Raw genomic sequence first — 22,477 nt, forward strand, 5'->3', positions numbered from 1 at the left:
ATGTAAACATGTAGCTTGTTTATACATTGGTAGCATAGAAATCTCTATATCTCAACATAAATCTCAAAGTTTAAACATTGAAGTTGAGATAATGAGTGTCTTATATATGAAGTCTTAGAGAAATTTCTATTCATAGATTGGGCTAGTATGCCTACAAACAGGGGAGATAAGCTTATGTCAGGCCAATCACACAATAAGCTTCAAACTTCGTGTTTAATACTTGATGAATTTCTTTTGTGTGCAATTTTTAATTATATGCTGGCAATGTTTGTTCAATATTGTTTTTATTATTTCTACTTTAGAATTCAAGTCTTTTATTTGGTAAAAATAATTGCTAATATTTCTTCACCTAGACAAATATTTCCGACATAAATATGAACTTGAGTCGTCATTATTCTTTGTCTAGTATAAGCCATATCGGCAATACCATCTTATGTTGAATACAAGTATCTTGAGTTCCCTTTGCGATCTATATGGCAGATAATGTAAAGGTGATCTATTTCTGTAACCCAAAGTTAACAAGTGTGTCATCCTTTCCCCCAACTAATGTGAGGCAACTATTAGAGCTGGATAGACTTAGAGACACCTTAAAATTCCGAAATTAAAAATCCCAGTCCTCACCAGGGTTTGAACCCAGGACCCCCAGTTTGAAGGCCAAGCGCTTTACCACTCAGCCACCGCGTCCACATGGGCCGAAAACTTATGACCGGAAGAAGTGAAGCACTTTGGGCTCAAACTGACAGGAACTTTGAACTCAAGGGAATTAAATGAAGATTATGAACTATTCTGAAAATCAAATTTTAGAGTTATCTCCATCTAGTATCACAGTTTTCAAGGTTTGAATGTTTCACAGCTGCCTCGGTTCCTCTTTTATTGCAGATTGTGAAAACTTTTTAGTTACGGCTATGGACTCAGTTGGTCTCCACAAAGTGCTCAACGCCAACAGAACTGCAACCTCCCTTCACCTCCTTCTCGTCAACGGTAAAACATTTCGAGTGGTTGTGTGGGTGTCCAAACCAGTAGCCAAAGCCACACAGGGGTTGGCCCAGTATAAAAATTGGAGAACCGCTGTTGCCGAAGCACGTGATGTTGTCGTACTCGTAGCTGCACCACTGTTGGTAGTTCCTGACTTCTTTGAGAATCTTTTTATTTGTGTGCTCACCAACGCTTATCATCTTGGGACCTCCATGAGGGTGACCTATAATAATGACCAAATCGTTTAGACTTAGTTCTTTAGATTTTCTATAGATCTCTCCTTGTAACTCCATATATTTGTTCAACTTGGCTTCAAGTTCTTGAACTAATTTCATATCATGAGTGACACATTCAACAGAGCACCAGTCACTCTGGATGTTTATCTCCTTGTCTGTCTCCAGCAACTTGTAGCCGTAAATAAATGTTTTGTTCTCCTCATTCTCTTCGTCGTAAAAGAGTCTCACTTTAGTATTTTTGGGCTCCCAGTTCTCGACTATCATGCCAGTTTCTAGAGCCTTTTTCGTTTCCTTATCAAAGACATGAAGTACGGTGGTCACCGTCAATATGGCGAACCCTTTCTCCTGATTCCCATTCTTTGAGCATTCGTGGCAAGGGCAGTCCTTCTGATTTACCCTGCGAATTTTGTGGATGAATCCACTTCCTGTAGTTGTTGTGTGTGATGTTTTATTGACTTCTTCCACAATGATCATGCCAGTCAGCGAAGACATGCATTCTAAAAACTCCGGAAGCTGGTTGAAATCTTTATAACGTGCATTTATATTTGTCCACTTGTTTCCCACAAATGTCTGCATGCTGATAAAATGTTTGTGATGTTCTTTTTTAGGGCAATTGTCCAATCGCGTCTTCAAATCTTCATTCTGTTCCGTGATATACTGAACGTCAGGCAAGTCTGAAAACAAGAAGTAACGAATAATTAGCATTTAAAAAAGGTTACATTTAAATGCATTCTTTCAATATTTTTGAAGCATTTATTAAATTAGACCTCGTAATAACGATAATTATTATAGCTTTTATATAGTGCTACTTTCATGATTATAGCATGCTCAGAGCGCTATGGTCCAGTCTCATTTGTGGCCCAGTGGGAGAGGGGGTATCTAGGAGAAGTTTTTTCCGTGCTACCTTTAGGCGCTCAGTACACAACTCTGCTCGAGGCGGGTGTTGAACCTCTATCCCCCTTCTTAGGTAGCCAAGACAAGCCAAGTTTAAGCGTTCTTAGCCTCTTGACCAATCTTCTCACTTAGTCAGCATCCTAACTTGAGCCAGGCTTACAAAATATGTAAAGGCGGGTTACTTGTAGTCTTGTAAATTAATTTCATGATCATGGAGGGCTGCCTGGTCGTGCGGTTTGGGCACTGGACTGTCGTTCGGATTTATCGATGGTCGAGGGTTCAAATCCTGCCCGCTCCCATCCCCCGTCGTCCTGCGGGAGGTTTGGACTAGGAAGTAAACTATCTTCAACTCTGAAGGAACATCCGAAACATGTAAAACATTTAACAAAACATTTTACAAACATTAAGCTGAAAGACTAACTTACAATACTACATTATTTGTTGCATTTATTTGTTTCTTAGGAAGCTTATAGCAGCTCACTCTGTATGTCTGTCAGTCTGGTAAAAAGTTTGAACATATTTTATCTCCCGCTAGTTTCCTTTCTGCTATATAAAAAAATTAACTAATTAGTACTAAGTGATTAACTAATTGCTTGTTGTTGTTTGTTGTTTTTTTTTTTGGATTAATTCGTGTATTGTGATCGACTATGAATAATTATATAAAATTTAAACTTGATCTGAGAATCGGAAGTGGGGAGGGATACATGTCAAAACGTAATGAGGGGACTAAATGCATATATATATATACATCTCTCATTAAGTAGTATTTAATACCCATATTTCAAAATGAAATAAAATAGCTAATCACCAACAATTAATCAACTAATTGTTTAATTTTTTGATTGATTCATGTTTTGTCAGGTTCAATGAATAAAGCTTAACTTGATCCGAGAATAGGAAGTGGGTGAGGTGAAAAAACATGTTCAAACTTTTACCAGACAGATAGACAGAGTGAGTTGATATAAGCTTTGTAATAAAACTATAACATTAACAACTTATAACTACATTGTAATGTCTGCTGTAAAGCAGTAACGAGTAGATTTCAACTTTACATACATTTCTTTGCTCCTCCTTGTCCAGAGGTCATTGTGCTTCCTACTTGTTCTTGGGATCTATTAAAGTTGAATATATATTATGTGTTATACCCATGTGCGTCTGGTATTATTGTGTGGTTTTTTTTTGTTTTTTTTTTTTTAAATCTAATGATGAATTTATATTAGCTGTTAATATGGTTGAATATATTATTTGTTTCAAACATTATTCTATCTTAATCTGGATTGATACTACTATAGATTTATGTTTGTACAATTATCGACAACAGAACATTATTTTTAGTATAGATTAAGTTAAAACTTTGAACAATTATTCGTTAACATAGACAAGACATGACAAAAAGTCACCAATTAGTCTTATCTTATCTTCCTATCTTTTAAATTACAAAGATAATTACATCTGACGCATTTCATGTATCAATCAAGTCGTGCATATTAATCAATGACTTAAGCTCTGCTAAGTCATTGGTTTTCCTGGCTGACTCAGGCTACCCATAGTTTTTAAGGACTGAGTTCTTTCCCTTTAGATAAGCTTAGTTTTTCCTAAAAAAAGGATTTTTTTTTTTTACAATTCCTTCCAGTAGCTTCAAACTGGACTGGTATTTAAAAAAGAGACCAACTATTTTTTTTTTCAAATTTAACTGTTTATGTAAAAGTAAAACTGTCCTATTGGCCGCAAGGTGAAAAACTCTCATTTGACCGTTACATTTCTACAGAGCTACACAGGTGAAAAACTCTCATTTGACCGTTACATTTCTACAGAGCTACACAGGTGAAAAACTCTCATTTGACCGTTACATTTCTACAGAGCTACACAGGTGAAAAACTCTCATTTGACCGTTACATTTCTACAGAGCTACACAGGTGAAAAACTCTCATTTGACCGTTACATTTCTACAGAGCTACACAGGTGAAAAACTCTCATTTGACCGTTACATTTCTACAGAGCTACACAGGTGAAAAACTCTCATTTGACCGTTACATTTCTACAGAGCTACACAGGTGAAAAACTCTCATTTGACCGTTACATTTCTACAGAGCTTACATCAACTCTGTCTGTCTGGTAAAAAGTTTGCACACGTTGTTCCTCCCACACCCAATCTCAGATCCAGTTGAAACTTTGCAGAATTTTTCATTAGCGTAGACAAGAGATGAATCAAGTACAAATTAAAACTTTCTCAGTATCCACATATTTGGCTTAATTTGTAGGGTTTAGTCCCCTTAAATAATTATTAAAGCTAATTTTCCAAAAAAAAAATTTCTTCTATGAAGATGATATTTTATTTCACTAATCAACAAAAGAGTAACCAAATAGTCAATTAATTAATTATTATAGAAAAATATAGAATATATATGTATATATATAGTTGTATGGGTGGAGTCCCTCCCTCTAGACAAGCTTTATTTTTAGCTTTTTTAAAAAAAGATATTTTAAAACTTTTTTTTATGGTACTTTTTTGTTTAACATTAGTTAGTATTGAAGTTTATGAAGAGCCCTTGGCTTTGTTTACCCTATCATGAAGGTTCCCAATATTACTATGTGTGAATCGAAGTATATTATGAAACTTGTAAACTTTGTTTTGCTTTAATCATGTTAATAAAAATGACTTCTTTACCAAAATTTATATTCCATCCCCCGATGTAAAATAACCACGTCCGGAAATTATCTCAGTAAATAGTTTGACATAACGAATTGAATCTGTTTTAAACTAAAAGAAGATAGATCTACGTCTACGGTTTAATATAATTTAAAAAAATAGCGTGATAAAAAAAATATAAAGAATATGGCTTACCGTCTAGAGATTTGAAAAAATGCAAGTGAAGCCAATGTCTTTCTGTTTCAAACTAAACTCATTTATAAAAAGAAAATGACATATTTTGGGGGATTTACCGATTCCTTTATAAAATTCTTACCTAATACATACTCTTACTTAAAATTAGAAAATATCTCAAATTTCCGAACTTGAGATCGATGTGACATAAATAGAATCCATTTTCTTCAGCACTATTAACTCTTTCTCTCCGTAATTATTTAACACATTCTGGTGGAATCAACGCTGGTATCGTCAGTTAGGAGAGAAAGAGTTTTAAAAAAAACAACAATTCAGCCTACTCCATCCATTATAACATCGATCGACTACAAACGTTTCAAATCAATATGTAAATGAAGCTTCATTATAATCAATCTTAGATTTCAAAGGTATAGCATGTTATACATTTCCTAAAAAAAAAATAAACCGGCAGATTAAGTTCTATCTTTGTAAAGAAAATATTTATACAAAGATTTTGTTGAAAAAAACAACAACAATGTGTTCAAATTTTTCTCCGAATTTTTTTTTTCCAAATTTCTTTGTATAGATAGCTCACGGTGAAAGTAAAAAATAAATCTGACGTAAAGGTCATTGTGATATCAGATCACTTGATAAGGGGAAACAATACGTTTATATACTCGAGTCGTAATCAAAGGGAATGTACTTAGAACAGTATAGGTGTTGTTGTTTTTTTTTATCTTTCTCTTATCTTTCTGTTAATTTTAAGAGCCCAGTGCTTGATATGTCGAACTTTGAGGATTTTAATTTCAATATCCTTGCGGTAGTAACACCTATTGCATAACAGCATTTCAAACATTTGGTAAGCATTCAAGAATTTTACCAATTTTATTGTACCCCCTTCCGAATGAGCCACAGGGCTATTCCATAAACATTGGTGGCAGCAGTCAACGTGAAGAGTGGAACATCAGTGCTGGCCAGATGTAAAAACCTCGTAGTCTAAATTTTGCATTATCCCATTCAAAGGACTAATAGATTTCTTAGTGAATTTTTCTTGAACTTTATAATTTACATAAACATAATTAGAAGTAGAGAATTTTTTTTAAAAACAAATACAATTTTCCACCTTTCAAGAACACAGATATATGTGTCGGTAGCTTTAGACATTTAAGGAAAGGCCGACTGGCCATATGGACATGATGAGTGATGACCCTGTGGGCAGTAACTATGTGTGTTCGTGGGACAGAGGTGGAATGGGTCGCTTTAAAGGGAAACTCCGATGGTTTTTCAAATTTGAGTAATTGACATATTTATATTCTGCGTAAAAAGTTTAAATAGTAAACATTTTACCATTTTTTATTTAAATGTTTAGAAACATTTATATTTCATAAATTTGTCAGTAAATTTGTCAGTAAATTCTTGATATTTCAAAGCAAAAAAAAAACGGGGTTCTTTGAGATTTTGTTTTATGTTAAGCATACGTCACTTCCCTCAACAATACTGAAAGGGAAACTGGACTTGACCAATCGTATCGTTTCATTCTTACAGTAGCTGTTAGGCTGTTAGGCTTAGTGACGGCCTAGTCAAGAGGTATGGCACAGTTATATATAGATAGATAGATTTAAAAGCATTAGGACAACCAACTCGAGAAAAAAAGTAACATTTTTAACTAAGCCCCTCCCTGTCCCAAGAAATAAATAGATAGCAGGTCTGACTGATTTGAACAAACTGGTCAGTGTAAGGATAGTCGAGACTACGTGTAGTCTGTCATGACAAGACAACCAAGCGATAGTGTTTGTTGTGTGTTGAGTGGTCAGGCGAGATGATACACACTACCGTGGTTGGTCAAGCATGTAAATCTCCTTTAACACGTATTTTTTTCCTTTGCTTACAAGATGTAGATCTTACTGCTTAGACGAAGATCTATTTCTTTGATGAGAATGTAAACTTTGCTGTATGGTCGCCCGTTCCACAGTAAGTCAATAGATTAAATTAACAGGCATGTGTGACTTCACATAGAAACCCGGTGAAAGTCTGACCGTTTTGGATGCGCAGGAAAATTACGTCAGAAAAATAGCAATTACTAAGTTATTATTGCAAATAAAAACAAAATAATTATATATTCATTATCTGTAAATCAAAACACATATTGTATCAAAAATTGTCAAAACCATCGGAGTTTCCCTTTAAAAGACAGTAAGTCCCGTAAAACATTTTAGAATATTTTCTTATATAAAGAAGACAATGAAGTGATTAGCCCTTACATTGACTTTTATAAAAGATCCTTTACAGAAATGGGATTTATGGCTGAGTAGCAAAAACCGCTTGTCTACCTATCAAGGGAGACTGAAGTTCAAATCCAGACCCAAGCTGAGTTATATTTGCTGAGTGCCTAAAGACAGCATGGAAGCCTTCTCCCTGACACCCCTTCCTGATCTACAAAAGAGATCGGACCATAGCGCACTGAGCATGCTGTAACCATGAAAGATTCTCTCAATAAAAGAAATTACATAACACTTCCTGACATAATGTGCTAGCACACACCTGTAGACACTATTCTCTGTGACCTACAATTCTTTATATACCTTTGTCGCCCTCCTTCAGTCGTAACGACTACGGTTCATCGCGAGGGACACTTTTTGTCATCTGACTGTGGAGCCCTGTCTTGGAGAGACACCCCCGTCCACACTTAGTGAATAATAAGCGACATAAGGCCTGTAGTTGTTGTAGTCCTATAGAATTCGCAATTACTTGAACGTACTCGGATACATATACAACGTGAGCCTATGTTATAAACTTTCCCCATGATACTGAGTAGTATTACATACAGTAGTCTATAGTTCCAATGTTACTAAATACAACACAAAGATGGCCTGTCCAGTCACAAGCTGCATGTAGGCCAGAGGCGTGGTGAGCGAACCGTGCGACCTGGGCAATGTTCTTTATTGGCGCACCACCCCCCATTTGCCATGAACATAGAAATATAGGCTGCGTGTGGCCCCCCCTAAGGGTGACGCCAGGGGCATAGTGCCCCCTTCCCCCCCCCAACTACGCCTCTGATTTAGGCCTACTAATACTGAACATAGCGTATGCGCATGTTTTCCATGAACATAGATATATAGGCTGCGTGTGGCCCCCCTAAGGGTGACGCCAGGGGCATAGTGCCCCCTTCCCCCCCCAACTACGCCTCTGATTTAGGCCTACTAATACTGAACATAGCGTATGCGCATGTTTTCCATGAACATAGATATATAGGCTGCGTGTGGCCCCCCTAAGGGTGACGCCCGGGGTATAGTGCCCCCTTCCCCCCCCCCCACTACGCCTCTGATTTAGGCCTACTAATACTGAACATAGCGCATGCGCATGTTAGGATTTGATGTTTTATCCAAAGTTAATAATTATGAAGACAAATGCCAACGGATACCCATGAAAAAACAAGCAAATTTGAGGTCGGATAGTTTGCTAAAGCCAGGGAATGACTTTGACGTTCAGTACGCCGCCCCTGAGTTAAAGATTGGCCTTGGAAATTATTAATTTAGTAGGAAACGAACAAAAATCATCTATTCTGGTAATAAAACAATGATAGAAAGTATAAATTCTTAGTATTTCTATTATTTGCTCTGTTATCCATTACTTACTTAAACGACATATAAGGTATGTTAAACATAAAGTTACAGTAAACATCTACTTTACCTCTTCTGGAACGTGCATGAGTGATTAGACCAGTGATACCCAAAGTGGTCTATATAGACCCCCAGGGGTCTACGAAGACTTCCAGGGGGTCTACGAAAGTGAAAAAATAAATTGGGGGTCTATGAGATGTCCACGGGGGTCTACGGTAATAGATTTCATTTAAGCAGATCGTGACTTTAATTTTTACATTCATTTAATGTAATTATTTTGTAGACTAATATATGATGTGTACCTTGGTAAATCCTTTAAATATTTATCCTGCTAATCAAACCAAAGAATTGTAGTATTTAGTCTCAATACGTATTTAAAAAGCTTCATTTTGTCTACATGTAACAAATGTTTAACAAAAAGAAATGTAGACTGTCCAGTGTTGGTTATTTAAAACTGGGATTCATTCCTTCCTTGTCAAACAAGCGGTTGCCTAAGTGACTTTTTTTTAAATAATGATACGAAACTATTACGCTGTAGGATCATCTGAGACAATGTCACCCTGACAAAATAGATAAAGATTTAAAAAAATTTCTAACCCTCAGGGATAAAGTTCTGAATAGACCCACACAATCTCTCTTCAACATCATATAGAGAAGATGTTGGTTTGTGAGTGTCTTACAATATCTCTTAAATTATAGCAAAATACGGAAAACACTATTGGTAAAACATGGATTTTACCAGCCGTTGTAGTTGTGAAAACTGTTTTACACACACCTACATCTGATATTATTAAAATAATTTCTTTAAGCAACAGTTCTATGGCACATCGGTGGCATGAGTTATCAAATTAAAAGCTTCTTATGTGATTCTTTGCAAAGGAAATATATATAGGTTGGGATCAGTGGCGTCACAGGCTGTGACAGGGTGTAGCGCTGTGTGCTGCAAACTGCCTAAGGGTCGCCAGTTCCTTATTTTTCCTCAGGTTAACCCACGTACTGGATTCGCAGACAATAGACCAAGTAGAAAATTTATATACCTTGGGAGTGTAGTCAGTATATGAGGTGGAACAGATAAGACATTAAACGCCGTATAAATCTAGCGCGTCAGACATTTACACAGCTAAAACCAACCTGGAAATCTCCTCACATCTCAAACAAGACTAAACTATGAATCTTTAACTCTAATGTCAAGGCTGTCCTACTGTATGGTTCTGAAACATGGAGAATTGCGGAGGGGACAATAAAAAAGTACAGACATTCATCAACAGATGCCTGAGAAATATCCTAAAAATACACTGGTACGGTACGACAAAGTAGAAAACACCAAACTGTGGGAAATGAGTGGACAGAAAAATATAGAAGTGCAGATCTTAGAGAGGAAGTGGAGATGGATTGGTCACACCCTTAGAAAAGACGCCAGCAACAGAGCTAGGCAGGCCTTAGAGTGGAACCCCCAGGGAACAAGACGCAGAGAAAGACCAAAAAGAACATGGTATTAGTGTATTAGAAGAAGCCGAGAGGACCGGGAAGAGCTGGGAAACCATAAAAAAAACTAGCAAGAGACCGTGGAGGGTGGTGTGTTTTTGTCAAGGCCCTATGTTCCATGAGGAACCCAAAGGAATGATGATGATGATGAAACCACGACAGCTTTCCCATTTTTGGGTATAGTTGCAAGGCAGCAGCGTTTTGAATTCATTTTTCCTTCTGCTATGTGGCTAATGAGCCCTTCCTGCTTGAAGCCTACTGGCTAAGGCGCCAGTTACTCACCTTCACCCTTCTCCTTTAGTGAAAAAGGTTACAGGGACACGTGAAAGATCAAGAAATACACGAGAAACTCTTTGCGAAAACTTTTACACTGATTCTTAATACAAATAAATGAATTAATATTTAATGTTGGAATGTCTTCTTCATAGAATGTATGAAACATGACATCCGTAGGAACAGATGATAAGCCTGGGTAAAGAAACATTTCCAGTGTGTTTGATGACTCCAGCAATACATATTAATTGCTAATTTAATTGGTTTACATTTCATTTGAATTTAATCAATAAAAATTAGTTATTATTTAATACTTAATTTGTAGCTTTAAATTGCATTTTCACTCTTCAACTCACTAAAATTAGAAATTAGTTTTTAAAAAAATTGCAAAAAAAAATGCAATATAAGTTAAGCAGGGGGTCTACCGAAAAGCAGAAAACATGGCAAGGGGTCTACGAGACAAAAAAGTTTGGGAACCACTGGATTAGACTGTCTCTGATCTAGGGTTCACGTCAGTGAAGGAATGTGTTATAGTGAGATGGCTATGTCTAAATAGCATTCTTTTTTTTTTTTTACAAAGCTTATATCAACTCAATCAGTTTGTCTGTTTGTCCGTCTGTCTGGTTAATAGTTTGTAAGCGATACTTCTTCCCCACCCGTTCTCGGATCAAGTTGAAACTTGACAAAATTGTTCATTAGCATAGACAAGACATGAATCAATTTTAAAAAAGTGAATTAACTAGAAATTAATTATTTCGTTCGATACCAACAAGGGAAATTAAACTTTCAATATTCAAAACAACTGCTAAACATGTAGGGTTTCGTCCCCTTAGATCAGTGATGCCCAAAGTACGGCCCGCGGGCCAGAACCGGCCCGCGACGTGGTTCTATCCAGCCCGCCGAAACGTCGGCACAAAAAATAGAAAATCCTCCCCCCTTCAAAAAAGTTGAAAATGTATCTTTACCTTCGTTAGGGCCCTCACTTTTTCTCTGATGGATTGGTACCACGACGTTTAACGAGTGTGCGTTTATGAGTTTATGGAATGGAACTCTGAATGTAGAGTCTACCAGAAAAAGTGAATGGATCTTTTTGTGGAGCATAAGTCAACATAATTGTTTTGTATAGAAAGTCTGACTGTTTGAGAAACAACAACATATACAGCGGCAATATAAAACAAATATGGCGGCCTTCTTGGTTTGAGCTGCGTATAAAAGATTGGTTAAACTACCATGGTTAAACTACGCCAAGAGATTGGAGGGTCGATCGGAATATTTACCAAAAAGAGACAAGAAAATAAGTTGGTGATAAAGTTAACTAAAATGTTGCTCACATTTTAAGTAGAGAAATGAAGGTATTTTTAGATGCGTAAAAAATGCCCCAATAAATATCCCACTAAATTAATGTAAGTACTAGATCCAATAGTTTTAAATCGTTTCAGGTGAATTTTGGTTTCATTTTTGTTTTTTTTTTACCTTTTTGTTGATGTGGCCCGCGAAACGCGTGTCGAAAGTTAAAATGGCCCTCAGGTCGAAATAGGATGAGCATCACTGCCTTAGATAATTGTAAGCTTTATTTTTCCCACACTCATTCTAGGACCAAGTTGAAACTTTGCACAGTTAGTTATTTTATGTAACAAGAAATGAATCAATTGAAACATTTAACCAATTAGTCAATTAACTATTTGGTAATCATTTTTTTTTTGGTTTAAATTAAAAAGGGAAATAACTTCTGCATTATTGAGATATACAGTTTTAAGAGCGGAGTTATTGCCCTTAGATAAGTTTGTTTGTTTGTTTGTTTGTTTTTATAAGTATTTTCAAATTTTGCTTCTCTATCCTTCTCTATCCATTCCTGTAGCCTCCAAAACCTGTGCTTCATCAGTCTCTTTCTTATACAAAACAATTTTGTTTCTTTGTACAGAGTCCATTAAGTGTCGTGCTAGCGCCCATTTATGACCCTTGACCAAAAGGAAGGATTTTACACTGAGGCCTGGATTATAATAAGCTCTTCAAAAGTACTCTGTCAGGAGGTCCCGATCAACTAGGTAATGATTTAATGACTCTTTGTTTCCCACTCAAGGCGAGGCCTGAGGCCGAGTCCTGGAGATATTCCTTCATATTCCCTTATCGGTTCTAGATTATTCTTTGTTAAACATCCTTAACTGTTAACCTCGTCTTACATTTTTCAATCACTAACAAATCACAAAAGTGAACAGAGGAGCATGTCAACTGTCAGGGTTGTGTTTAAAGCCTTAGCTCGCTTGCACGGACCCCTGACATTCAACAGGCACCTTCGTGCTCACAATAAATAATTGACTCGCTGTGAACAATATAATAGTTTAATGATATGAAAGTAAGTTATAATGACAAACTGATGGAGTAATATCATTGAGTTCAAAACATTATAATATTGTGGATATATTAATTAAACAATCATTCTGCACCTTGCTGTCCCACAACGCAACACATTAGTACGCAAAACACTGGCCCACTGCCGACTCTTGTCTCCTATGTAAACTTGATAATCCCAGAACTAGATCCCTGTAGAAACGTAAGACAAATGGAAAGGTCTCTAGGCTTATACTCCATGGCAGCGAAACAACTGCGAAATGCAGTAATGCTTTAGAACCTCACCCTAAACAGTGGTACACAAGACGAAAGACACGTTACACCAGCATAACGACAAAAACCCCCCATAAGCTTAAAAGTAAGGCAACATAGAAGGTGCGTTCAACAAATTGTGCACCTAGCAAACATTGGTGCTAGAATACCATAACCTACGCACCGACACCAACGTCTATATATCGACTCGCTTACAATAAAATTTGGTTGTTTAGCGACTTAATTTGTCTCAGTGCAACTAATATTCATTTTTAAGTTACTACAAAAAAATGTACAAAAGTATATATATATATTTAAACTCTAGCCGGTCACATTTAGGAACCACATACATTAGTAATTTTAGAAAGTATAAATAAAAGAAGAGAATAATACTATTCATGATGCAAGGTATAAATCAAATAAAACACAACACAATAAATATGTATATTAACTCTTTCTCTCCTAACCGACGATAGAGGCGTTGATTCCATCAAAATATTGTAAATAATTACGGAGAGAAAGAGTTAAAAAGCAATACAAAATTAAAACTCTACACACAGTAATATAATACAATTCACTGCAGCAATACTAGATATCCCTACAGATTAAAGCTATTGACCCGTTTAGAAGACACGTTCTGCTTTAACCTAAGTGGAGGGAAACAAACATAAATTGTGTAGAAAAGAAAATACCTAGAACTACATAGATATTTCAGACTGGAAAAAAAACAACAAGCGACAATAGATGTAAACGAATATGGAAATATTAAATAGCGCCACCTCCAAGCAGTGACGGCTCTAAGTCAGGTGTGACAAATATGTAGATCTGGCTGTTAGCTGGTTTCGCGTAACTTGTTGAACATCTCTCAGTTCTGTAATCATAATCCGGGTGTCTTGCACCTCATTCAGTCATTAGATCATTTTATTTCTTGGCTAAGCAAAATCGTAAATAATTTGTAGTATCATTGACGTCATTATTATCGTCACTATTAGCATTATCTTCAAGTTTATCATCATCTTCATGGTTGTCATCGTCATAATCATCTTAATGATCCTCACTATCACCATCATCATCTTCATTGTCATCAGGGGCGGCCTAGATATATGGGCATTCGGGCAAATGCATTGTGGGCCGGTGCCCAAGATACCTGTGTGTAGTCGCTGAATGAACTCTTCATGTTGTCTGTTGTATTGATGTGTATTTTTCTGTTGTGTTGTCTTTATATGAGAAACGAGTCCTTGTAATCACAACAAATTTCCGTAAGGATCAATAAAGCAGTCTTAGTCTTAGCCTTAGTCTTACCCAAAATGGGCCGGTAGTGCCACCAAAAAGGCCACAATGACGTTCTTTTACAAAAAAGGGTTCCTATGAGCGCTTTGTTTAAAAAAAATCATTTACAGACTCGACATTGTAATACAAATTGAATCTTAACACATTTTCTCTGTAATAGCCCACATCCGTAGACAGTGCTACTTGTAGGCTTCATCCATTTAGGGTCTTCGCACTTAGAGATTAAAAAGCATCATAAGGCCTGTATGTTTCTTGTAAAAATTCCACTGTATCCATGCGTACAGTTATTGATACATTATCAAAATTAATAATGATTTTGAGGACAGCTAGGCCTATAATTGGATACCCATCATATGATACAGGCCTATAATTTGGGGCCGGATTATAAGCAAATGCCCAGTCCGATTTTGACACACAGTCCGCCCATGATTCTCATTATCATTTTCATTTTCAATATCATCATTAATCATCATCATATTCTTTATCATCATCATCTTCACTATTATTGACATCTTTATTAGCATCGCTAACCTTGTTACCATGCGTACCGGAGTTTAAGACCGCTTTACCGATCCCCAATGGAAATGTGTTGTGACTCTTTTCTCAAATCAAAACACCAGCAAAAACATTCACATAAATAGAACAGACACCAACACAAAAAGTTCATTTGGTGAAAACACACAGACGTCTTGATTCCTGTCACGTGTCCTAGTCATTGACTAGCGCTGGATACAGTCTGACAGAGTCAGGAGGAAAGAATTTCTTGTACCGTTCGGTTCTGTGTCCTGATCGACAGAAGTCGCCCACTTCGTGAAGGCTTGGCGCAAATATAATGGAGCGTGTGGTTGTTGTCTTCTGAGATTTTACCGATTTTGATGAGACATTTTAAACATAGTAGTGTTGGGCGTGTGGCTTATGAGGCTCTTTTTAAAAGGTTGTCTAAGCGGCGCAATAGTTTAGAATAGTTTAGATGACACGTTGGCTTTCCAACGGGTTATTGCATATGTTAGCAGACTTTGCATTGTCGCACAGTTGACAACTCAGATGTGATGTTTACATCATTGCATCATTAATTTGTGATTAAGATGTTCGAGATGAGCCATAGGCTGAAGGAGGCCAATGATGATGATGATGATGGTGATTATGATGATGGAAGTACTATACGAATCAATTGTAAGATTAATATGATGAGTATACCCACATGGAAACGATTGCAATTCCTACAATTAAAATGTATTTATAATAAGCCGAAAGAGAAAACGCCCAAGGCTCGCTTAAGCTCGTCCTTGACCGATGGTCGCAACCTATTGAACTACGACCTAGCCAAGTATTGTCGTCGTAAGCATAGTGACAATGAGGATGTCCAAACCAGTAACCGTAACCCGCCAAAGGCTGACCAGGTATCAATAAGGTCGCCCCACTGAACCCAGGACACGTTGGAGCATCGTACCTGTACACGCACCACTCCAAGTCCCCTCTTATATTTCCTTCAGGTTCCCTGGAAATAATTTCCCCGAAGCTGACCATCTTCTTGGGGCCGTGGGGGTAGCCTATGATCGAAATGATTTTTTTAGGGTAGTTTTCCCGTTGAAATTCTTCGTACAGTGATCTTTGGCTTTCCTCGAAATCCGTTACAGCCGCAGGGAGTGTGTTTGTGTTGTCTATATCGTGAGTGATAAAAATGAGTTCACACCACTCACTCCTGACTGACTCCTCCTCGCCTTCGCTTTTGATGCCGCTGAAATGATAGTGACAGTTAAAGTCTTCAATAAGTAGTTGAATATGTTGGTCACGTGATCGTGGTTTAATAATAGAACTCACAGACGTCACGGTCAAAATACGTATCTCGTGAGTTCTAGAAACGGAACAATTTGGATCGGGACAGTCACTTCTGTTTGATGTGTTCACTTTAGACTTTCGAACACGTTGCACTAGCCCAGTGCACATTCTGGTTCCGTTCTGTACTCGACACGTCAGTGTTGACATGTGCATGAGACATTTCTTAAGGGACTCTCCAAAAGGTCGTGCGTCTCTTGGCATATCCATCACTTCCAGCTGGCTCGGCTCGATGTAATGTTTGTGATTACATATTTTTTTGCATTCTTGCCAAGCAGTTTCCGCATTTGTAATAGATTCTATCTCTATTGTCCCTGCAAGAAAAATGGAGTTTAAAAATATATATATGTATTATTTCGTTTATTTCATGAAAGAATTCAACTTTTTAATTTCAGAATCATCTTGTACGCTTAATATAACATTGATAACATTACACAAATCGACGGCTGACTGGTCGTGTAGTATGCGCTCTGGACTGTTGTCTAGGTGATCAGGGGTTCTAACCCTGCACACCGCCATGCAAGAGGTTTAGGGCTATTCGTAATGTTCTTCAATTCTGAAGAAACGTTGGTAATTTATCGTCAATTCAAGAGGGATAACTTTTAAAATTTAATGATAGTTAAGTCTTCTGTGCTTCACTCGCCTAAATCAATCAAAACAAAAATAAGCAGAATAACTACTTCATTCATTTTGCGCTTACCTAAATAATAATTGCAATTATTGTTACATATGTTATGTAATTTAATGTCTACTTTGGTTGTATATGGATATTTTCATAAAAAGAGATAAATAACACGAAAACAAATCCTATTGTCTTCTTGGACTGTGCCACTACTGCCCATCTCCTGTTAAAGAGGACCTACGTTAATACTTTCTACTGGTCACTATAAATGTTATTCCTACTTGTAAAAAAAAGTTAACCTTAACTTTCCTTCCTTGGCGTGAATGGGCTCATTACATGTAGTTCATGAATTATAAAAGACAACAGCGGCCATAAAAAAATAGTAGTAGTTTACTAATTGAAAGGAAAATATGCAAGCATTGATTGCCTTAGCACTTTTACTAGTCAGACTTCGTTACGAATCGAGTGTAAGGGCATTATTACTTAATATAGGTTGTAAGATTAGATTAATTTTTGGTCCAGACAAATGGAAATTCAATCGACTACGATTGTCGACCTCAGCATTGACCTCAGGCTGAATTGGTGATATCATCCTAATTATTCCCCTTTATATTTTGACGCTTTAAAGTAAGTATGAAACAAACAACTGTCTTCTATTTCAATAAGCACGTCACTAGCAGAGTGGTTAGTATGTCGGATTGAGGAGGCTTAAGCCATGAGTTCAAATTCAGGTCGTTCCTCCACTTTTTTTAAAATGCTCTTTAAAAAAATCCATTACGGTAAAATTAATCCCTATCTGCACCCCCCACCCCATTTTCCCAACTGGTTTTTAGAAAAGTGATAGGATCATAGCGTATTGAGAAAGCTAAAGCATGAAATTGCGCGATATTTCAAATCGCACAGATTTATTATCTTATCTTATCTTATATAATACAAATGTTACTTCAAAAAAGAAGATGATTACGTCCTACGCGTCATATTAACCAATGACCTAAATTCTGCCAAGTCACTGGTTTTCCTGGCTAGCTCAGGCAACCCATTCCATGCTCTAATAGCACTAGGGAAGAAGGAATATTTGTACACATTTGTCTTAGCATATGGGACGAGGAATGTGCCTTTATCCTTGTGTCTTTCAGAGTATTTTATTACATTTTGTTTTTGTATTTGAAGATTATGGTTCACTGTTTTATGTATAATTGCTACTTTACTTTTGAGTCTTCTGCCCTGAAGTCTTTCTAAATTTAGTGATTTTACTAAGGGTGTTAATCTAGTCAAATGTAAATATTCATTTGTTATGAATCTCACTGCTCTATTTTGTGTATGTTCCAGTTTCTTAATGTTTTCTTGAGTTGAGGGGTCCCAAACGGAGGATGCATATTCTATTATGGTTAGTTGAAATCTATTGCAAAGTTACTTGCATGACTGTTCCAAATTAATTGATACAACTACGTTTAATATAAGCTGGTCTTTTTAATTTTATTTTAATTTTTTTCTTCTTATACTATATACCTAAATATGTGTTTTACAGTCTATTCTAACTTACATTTCTGTGCCATTTTATATCCGTTTTATCCAATACAGCAGTTCCAAAGAAGTAGTCCTAATTGAAATAACCATTGCCCATTCTGTTGTCCATATCCTACTGCCAGTTATTCTAAAACACCACAAAAAGAAAATGTTTTACGAATTGAGTTTTAAAAATGTCACCAGTTAGAACTCATACGTAAATCTATGTTTGGTAGGTAGAACAAACAAGCAAAATAAAAATTAAAAAATCATTTTTTTAAAATAGCAAAGATTATCTAAAGGGGAAGAACTCCGTCCTTAAAGCTATTTGTACCAGTAATGTACAAGTTATTTACCTTATTCGATATCAAACAAAATAATTAATGACCAACAATGATTGAGTAATTTTGTTTATGGATTCAAGTTTTTGTTTGGTACAATAAATAATTGTTTTAAGTTTCAATTTGATCAGACAATGCGCGAGGGAGAAACAGCGTTAACAATTATTTAAGGGGACTAAGCCCAACAAATTTAGCCATTTCTGTGAATACTGAAGGAATAGTTTCCCTTGTTGTCATTAAACAAAATAATTAATTACCAGTAATTAATTGACTAATTGGCTAAATTTTTTTTATTGATTCGTGTCTTGTGTGTGTCAATGAATAATTGTGCGACGTTTCAACGTGATTCGAGAGTGGGTGTGGGAGAAAAAACGTGTAGGCCTACACAGACAGACAGAGTGAATTGATTGATATAAGCTTTGTAAAAAATGTGACATACATGATAAACTTGTAATGCTTAAGAAAGAACAGAAAAAGCTGGACAGGAATTGATTTCGTTTTTTTAACACTTTATAAATATGCTCATAACCGGCGCGGGCCAGGTTAAGTATAATATTTATTAAAATTATTATCAGTCATAATTTAGGTTTAAAACAGATATTCGACCACGCCCATTATTTCCTGCACCGGACTGTATGAATATTCTTGTGTTCTTCTGACGTGCAATTGTAACTTGTTGAAGATTCATGGTTGAAAGTGGAAACCAAAAAAAGGCGGGGTGGGGGGGCTTTCTTTTTGGTGTATCCGGTGTACGAAACACAGGAAGTGCTGATCCGCCATGTTTTTGAGATGCACTTTTTGAACACTGCAGAATTAGCAGTTCCGTTTGTATCAAAAATTAATTTCAGATTGGTGTTAACATACATATGGACTGGAAAAAGGAAGTAACTTCATGTAACTTGAAAACATGTATATCTATTGTTGTCGGATTCCCGAATTCTGAAAAGTTACATGATCTTCAGTCTTAGAGATTATTATTATAGCTTTTATATAGCGCTACTTTCATGCTTATAGCATGCTCAGAGCGCTTTTGGTCCAATCTCATTTGTGGACCGGAGGGGGGGGGGGAGGGGGTATCTAGGATTTGGTTTTCCGTGCTGCCTTTAGGCGCTCAGTAAATAAACACAACTCTGCCCGAGTCGGGTGTCGAACCTCGAGCCCCCTTCTAGGTAGCCAAGCCAAGCCAAGTTCAAGCGCACTTGGCCTCTCGACCACGCTTCCCACAAAACTATACTGCTGTATAGTAAAGTACACAAAATTGCAAGTCACAAATTTTCGTTTCATAAAACTCTTTTATCGGCCAGTCTATATTTATTTATGTCTATGGGTGTTAAGCATTAGACTTTTCATTCTATGACGTCAAAGTTATTTCAAAACAAATGGGCAAGTAACTAGCAGGCACTAAAGGAAATCTAATAGGTAGAACAAATGCCGCGCATTGATATAGAGTTAAAATTAGAAATCATTTCTTTCTTACTTGGCAACAGTGAAATTTAATTTTACGTCCTTGACCTTGTTTAGATTAAGTCTCCAATAGGTAGGTATGGCTTACACCTATAGAAATAGGTTAGATCCATATTTAACTGTTTCTCAAACCTCTTACAAAAGGAATAAAGGACCTTGTATACAATATTTTGGCTCTCAGTAAGTAGTGGAAGTAGGATTTATTCCAAGTGTATATAACATCTTGATTATATTAGATACATTTATTTATGCAAATATTAATAAATATTAAGAATTCTTTATTTCTATTTACTTTTTATATTACATCCACTAATGACTTACCATCGTATGAAATCTTGCTAGCACTTTATCAGCTATCCACCGTTGTGGTAATATAAACCGAAGTGTTTGCAATGGCTAAAGAGAACGCAGAACGTTGTTCCTATTTTGGTTAGACTCTTTCTGAATAAATTTAAATAGAAGTTCATTAAGTCAGACTTCTTGGATTCGACAACAGCAGATACTGGTGTGTTGTTTTTCTGACGTGTCATTATTAAAGTGAAACTAACTCATTGGACTTACCGGTTAGTATCGAAGCGACGATATTAATTGTCGCATAGTCGAATATCGCAATGTTGAAATGCTAGCGTTTATTACTGATGTATTGATATGTATAACTATATCGATTCTCTAAATCAATCGATTGGTTGTGACCCAGTTTTTTATGTGTGCTAAAAAAGTAGTCCCAAGAAACGTAACATGCATGTAGAATTTACGAGGAAATTTAGGTATAAAACGCTACATAAAAGACAACTGTCCCGCAGCTGTCTGTGTCATATATCTGTCTTACACAGTGTCGGATCTAAGTATGAAAAAACCTTGATGCTGTTGACGGTCATCTTAACTCTTAAGACTTTAAAAAACCTGAATAACTTTCTAGTCAACATAAATATACATTTTTAGTATAATATAGACAAAAGTAAGTTGATATGACATAAAATAAATGTACTTGGCTTTAGTAGAAATATTTTTAAACAAAATCCAACTCACTACAATTACACAACCTTTCAGTCTTACGGTCTGGAGTCTTCTGTCCTAACTAAGACCAAGTGACGACAATGCCACCTAGGTTGCATCATTTACAACCAATCACTAACCTCTTCCCACTGTCACCATAGAAACACTCAAACATACATACACACACACTAGGGCAAACACACACAAATGCCTATAAACAGATATCAATGAACTGGGACTCTGTTGGAAGCCAAACCTCTGCTGCCTTACACTACTACACTATTAAGCTTTGTATATATCACAATATCTCAAAACTAAATTTGTAACCAAAGCCCTGAACCCCGTACTATCATCTCATAAGCCTTTCCCTGGGACCTTCCTTGCACCTCTTAAGCATCTCCTTAGCACCTCCTTAGCACCTCCTTAGCACTTCCTTAGCATCTCCTTAACATCTCCTTAGCACCTAATTAGCACCTACTTAGCATCTCCTTAGCACTTCCTTAACATCTCCTTAGTATCTCCTTAGCACCTACTTAGCACCTCCTTAACATCTCCTTAGCACCTCCTTAGCACTTCCTTAGCATCTCCTTAACATCTCCTTAGCACTTACTTAGTATCTCCTTAGCACCTCCTTAGCACTTCCTTAGCATCTTCTCAGCATCTCCTTAGCACCTACTTAGCATCTCCTTAGCACCTACTTAGCATCTCCTTAGCACCTACTTAGCATCTCCTTATCACCTACTTAGCACCTCTTAGCACCTCCTTAGCATCTCCTTAACACCTCCATAGCATCTCCTTAGCACCTCTTTAGCATCTCTTTACCATCACCTTAGCATCTCCAAAGCACCTACTTAGCATCTCCTTAGCACCTATTTAGCACCTCCTTAGCATCACCTTAGCAACTTCTTAGCATCTCCTTAGCACCTACTTAGCATCTCCTTAGCACCTATTTAGCACCTCCTTAGCACTTCCTTAGCATCACCTTAGCACCTCCTTACCATCACCTTAGCAACTTCTTAGCATCTCCTTACCATCTCCTTTGCATCTCCATAGCACCTACTTAGCATCTCCTTGGCACATATTTAGCACCTCCTTAGCACCTACTTAGCACTTATTTAGCACCTCCTTAGCATCTCCTTAGCACCTCCTTAGCATATCCTTAGCACCTCCTTAGCATCTCCTTAGTTCCTCCTTAGCACCTCCTTAGCATATCCTTAGCATCTTCTAAGCCCCTCCCCAGCACCTCCACGCACCTTCTCAGCACTTCTTCAATGTATTCTTAGCCCATCCAAAGCGCCCCCCCCCCCTTTTAGCAGCTTCTTATCACAAGTTCTGAATTACCACACTAGAAAATGAATGTCAATATTTCAGTCATTGAATGATGCGTCGTTCATCTTCAATAGAATCATAACTACCAATTATTAATTTATTAAGAGATCTCTGTAACCGCCAAACGGATTCGCAAGATTTCTTTTTCTAAGTTTTCTTTTACCTCCTCTTAGGTGCTTGCTAAA

The 22,477-nt window shown here is 36.8% G+C and overlaps 2 protein-coding genes and 1 long non-coding RNA gene across 12 annotated transcripts in view; 1 reads left to right on the forward strand and 2 right to left on the reverse strand.

The window, feature by feature from the left end:
* Nucleotides 1–514: 514 nt before the first annotated feature.
* On the reverse strand, nt 515–5,392 carry LOC106050989 (uncharacterized). 3 transcript variants are annotated; one of them, XM_013206099.2, is made up of 3 exons: nt 4,951–5,392; nt 3,162–3,217; nt 515–1,885 (listed from the first exon to the last, which is right to left on the reverse strand). In XM_013206099.2, the coding sequence occupies exons 2-3, from the start codon at nt 3,190–3,192 to the stop codon at nt 912–914; spliced, it is 1,005 nt and encodes a 334-aa protein (XP_013061553.2). In that variant the 5' UTR covers nt 3,193–3,217; nt 4,951–5,392; the 3' UTR covers nt 515–911. The 3 variants fall into 3 exon arrangements, with proteins under 3 accessions (XP_013061553.2, XP_055862114.1, XP_055862115.1); XM_056006139.1 differs by lacking the exon at nt 3,162–3,217 and having other exon boundaries at nt 4,951–5,391; XM_056006140.1 differs by lacking the exons at nt 3,162–3,217; nt 4,951–5,392 and adding an exon at nt 2,531–2,548.
* Nucleotides 5,393–5,598: 206 nt separating this feature from the next.
* The window catches only part of LOC106052846 (uncharacterized), a 46,867-nt gene continuing 29,988 nt past the window's right edge, over nt 5,599–22,477 (forward strand). For 2 of the 8 annotated variants that reach the window (XR_008774039.1, XR_008774035.1), the window contains exon 1: nt 20,026–20,040. This is a non-coding gene — a long non-coding RNA (uncharacterized LOC106052846). Of the gene's footprint in view, nt 5,789–12,228; nt 12,353–20,025; nt 20,041–20,132; nt 20,148–22,477 lie in introns of those variants that run through there. The other 6 variants (XR_008774040.1, XR_008774034.1, XR_008774037.1 and 3 more) reach the window with 5 other exon arrangements.
* On the reverse strand, nt 14,797–21,355 carry LOC129921579 (uncharacterized). Its single transcript, XM_056006142.1, has 3 exons — nt 20,289–21,355; nt 18,200–18,310; nt 14,797–16,348 (listed from the first exon to the last, which is right to left on the reverse strand). Exons 2-3 carry the CDS (start codon nt 18,210–18,212, stop codon nt 15,378–15,380), a joined length of 984 nt encoding a protein of 327 aa, XP_055862117.1. The 5' UTR covers nt 18,213–18,310; nt 20,289–21,355; the 3' UTR covers nt 14,797–15,377.

The sequence above is a fragment of the Biomphalaria glabrata genome, chromosome 12 (genome assembly GCF_947242115.1).
Source record: "Biomphalaria glabrata chromosome 12, xgBioGlab47.1, whole genome shotgun sequence".
Lineage (NCBI taxonomy): Eukaryota > Metazoa > Mollusca > Gastropoda > Planorbidae > Biomphalaria > Biomphalaria glabrata.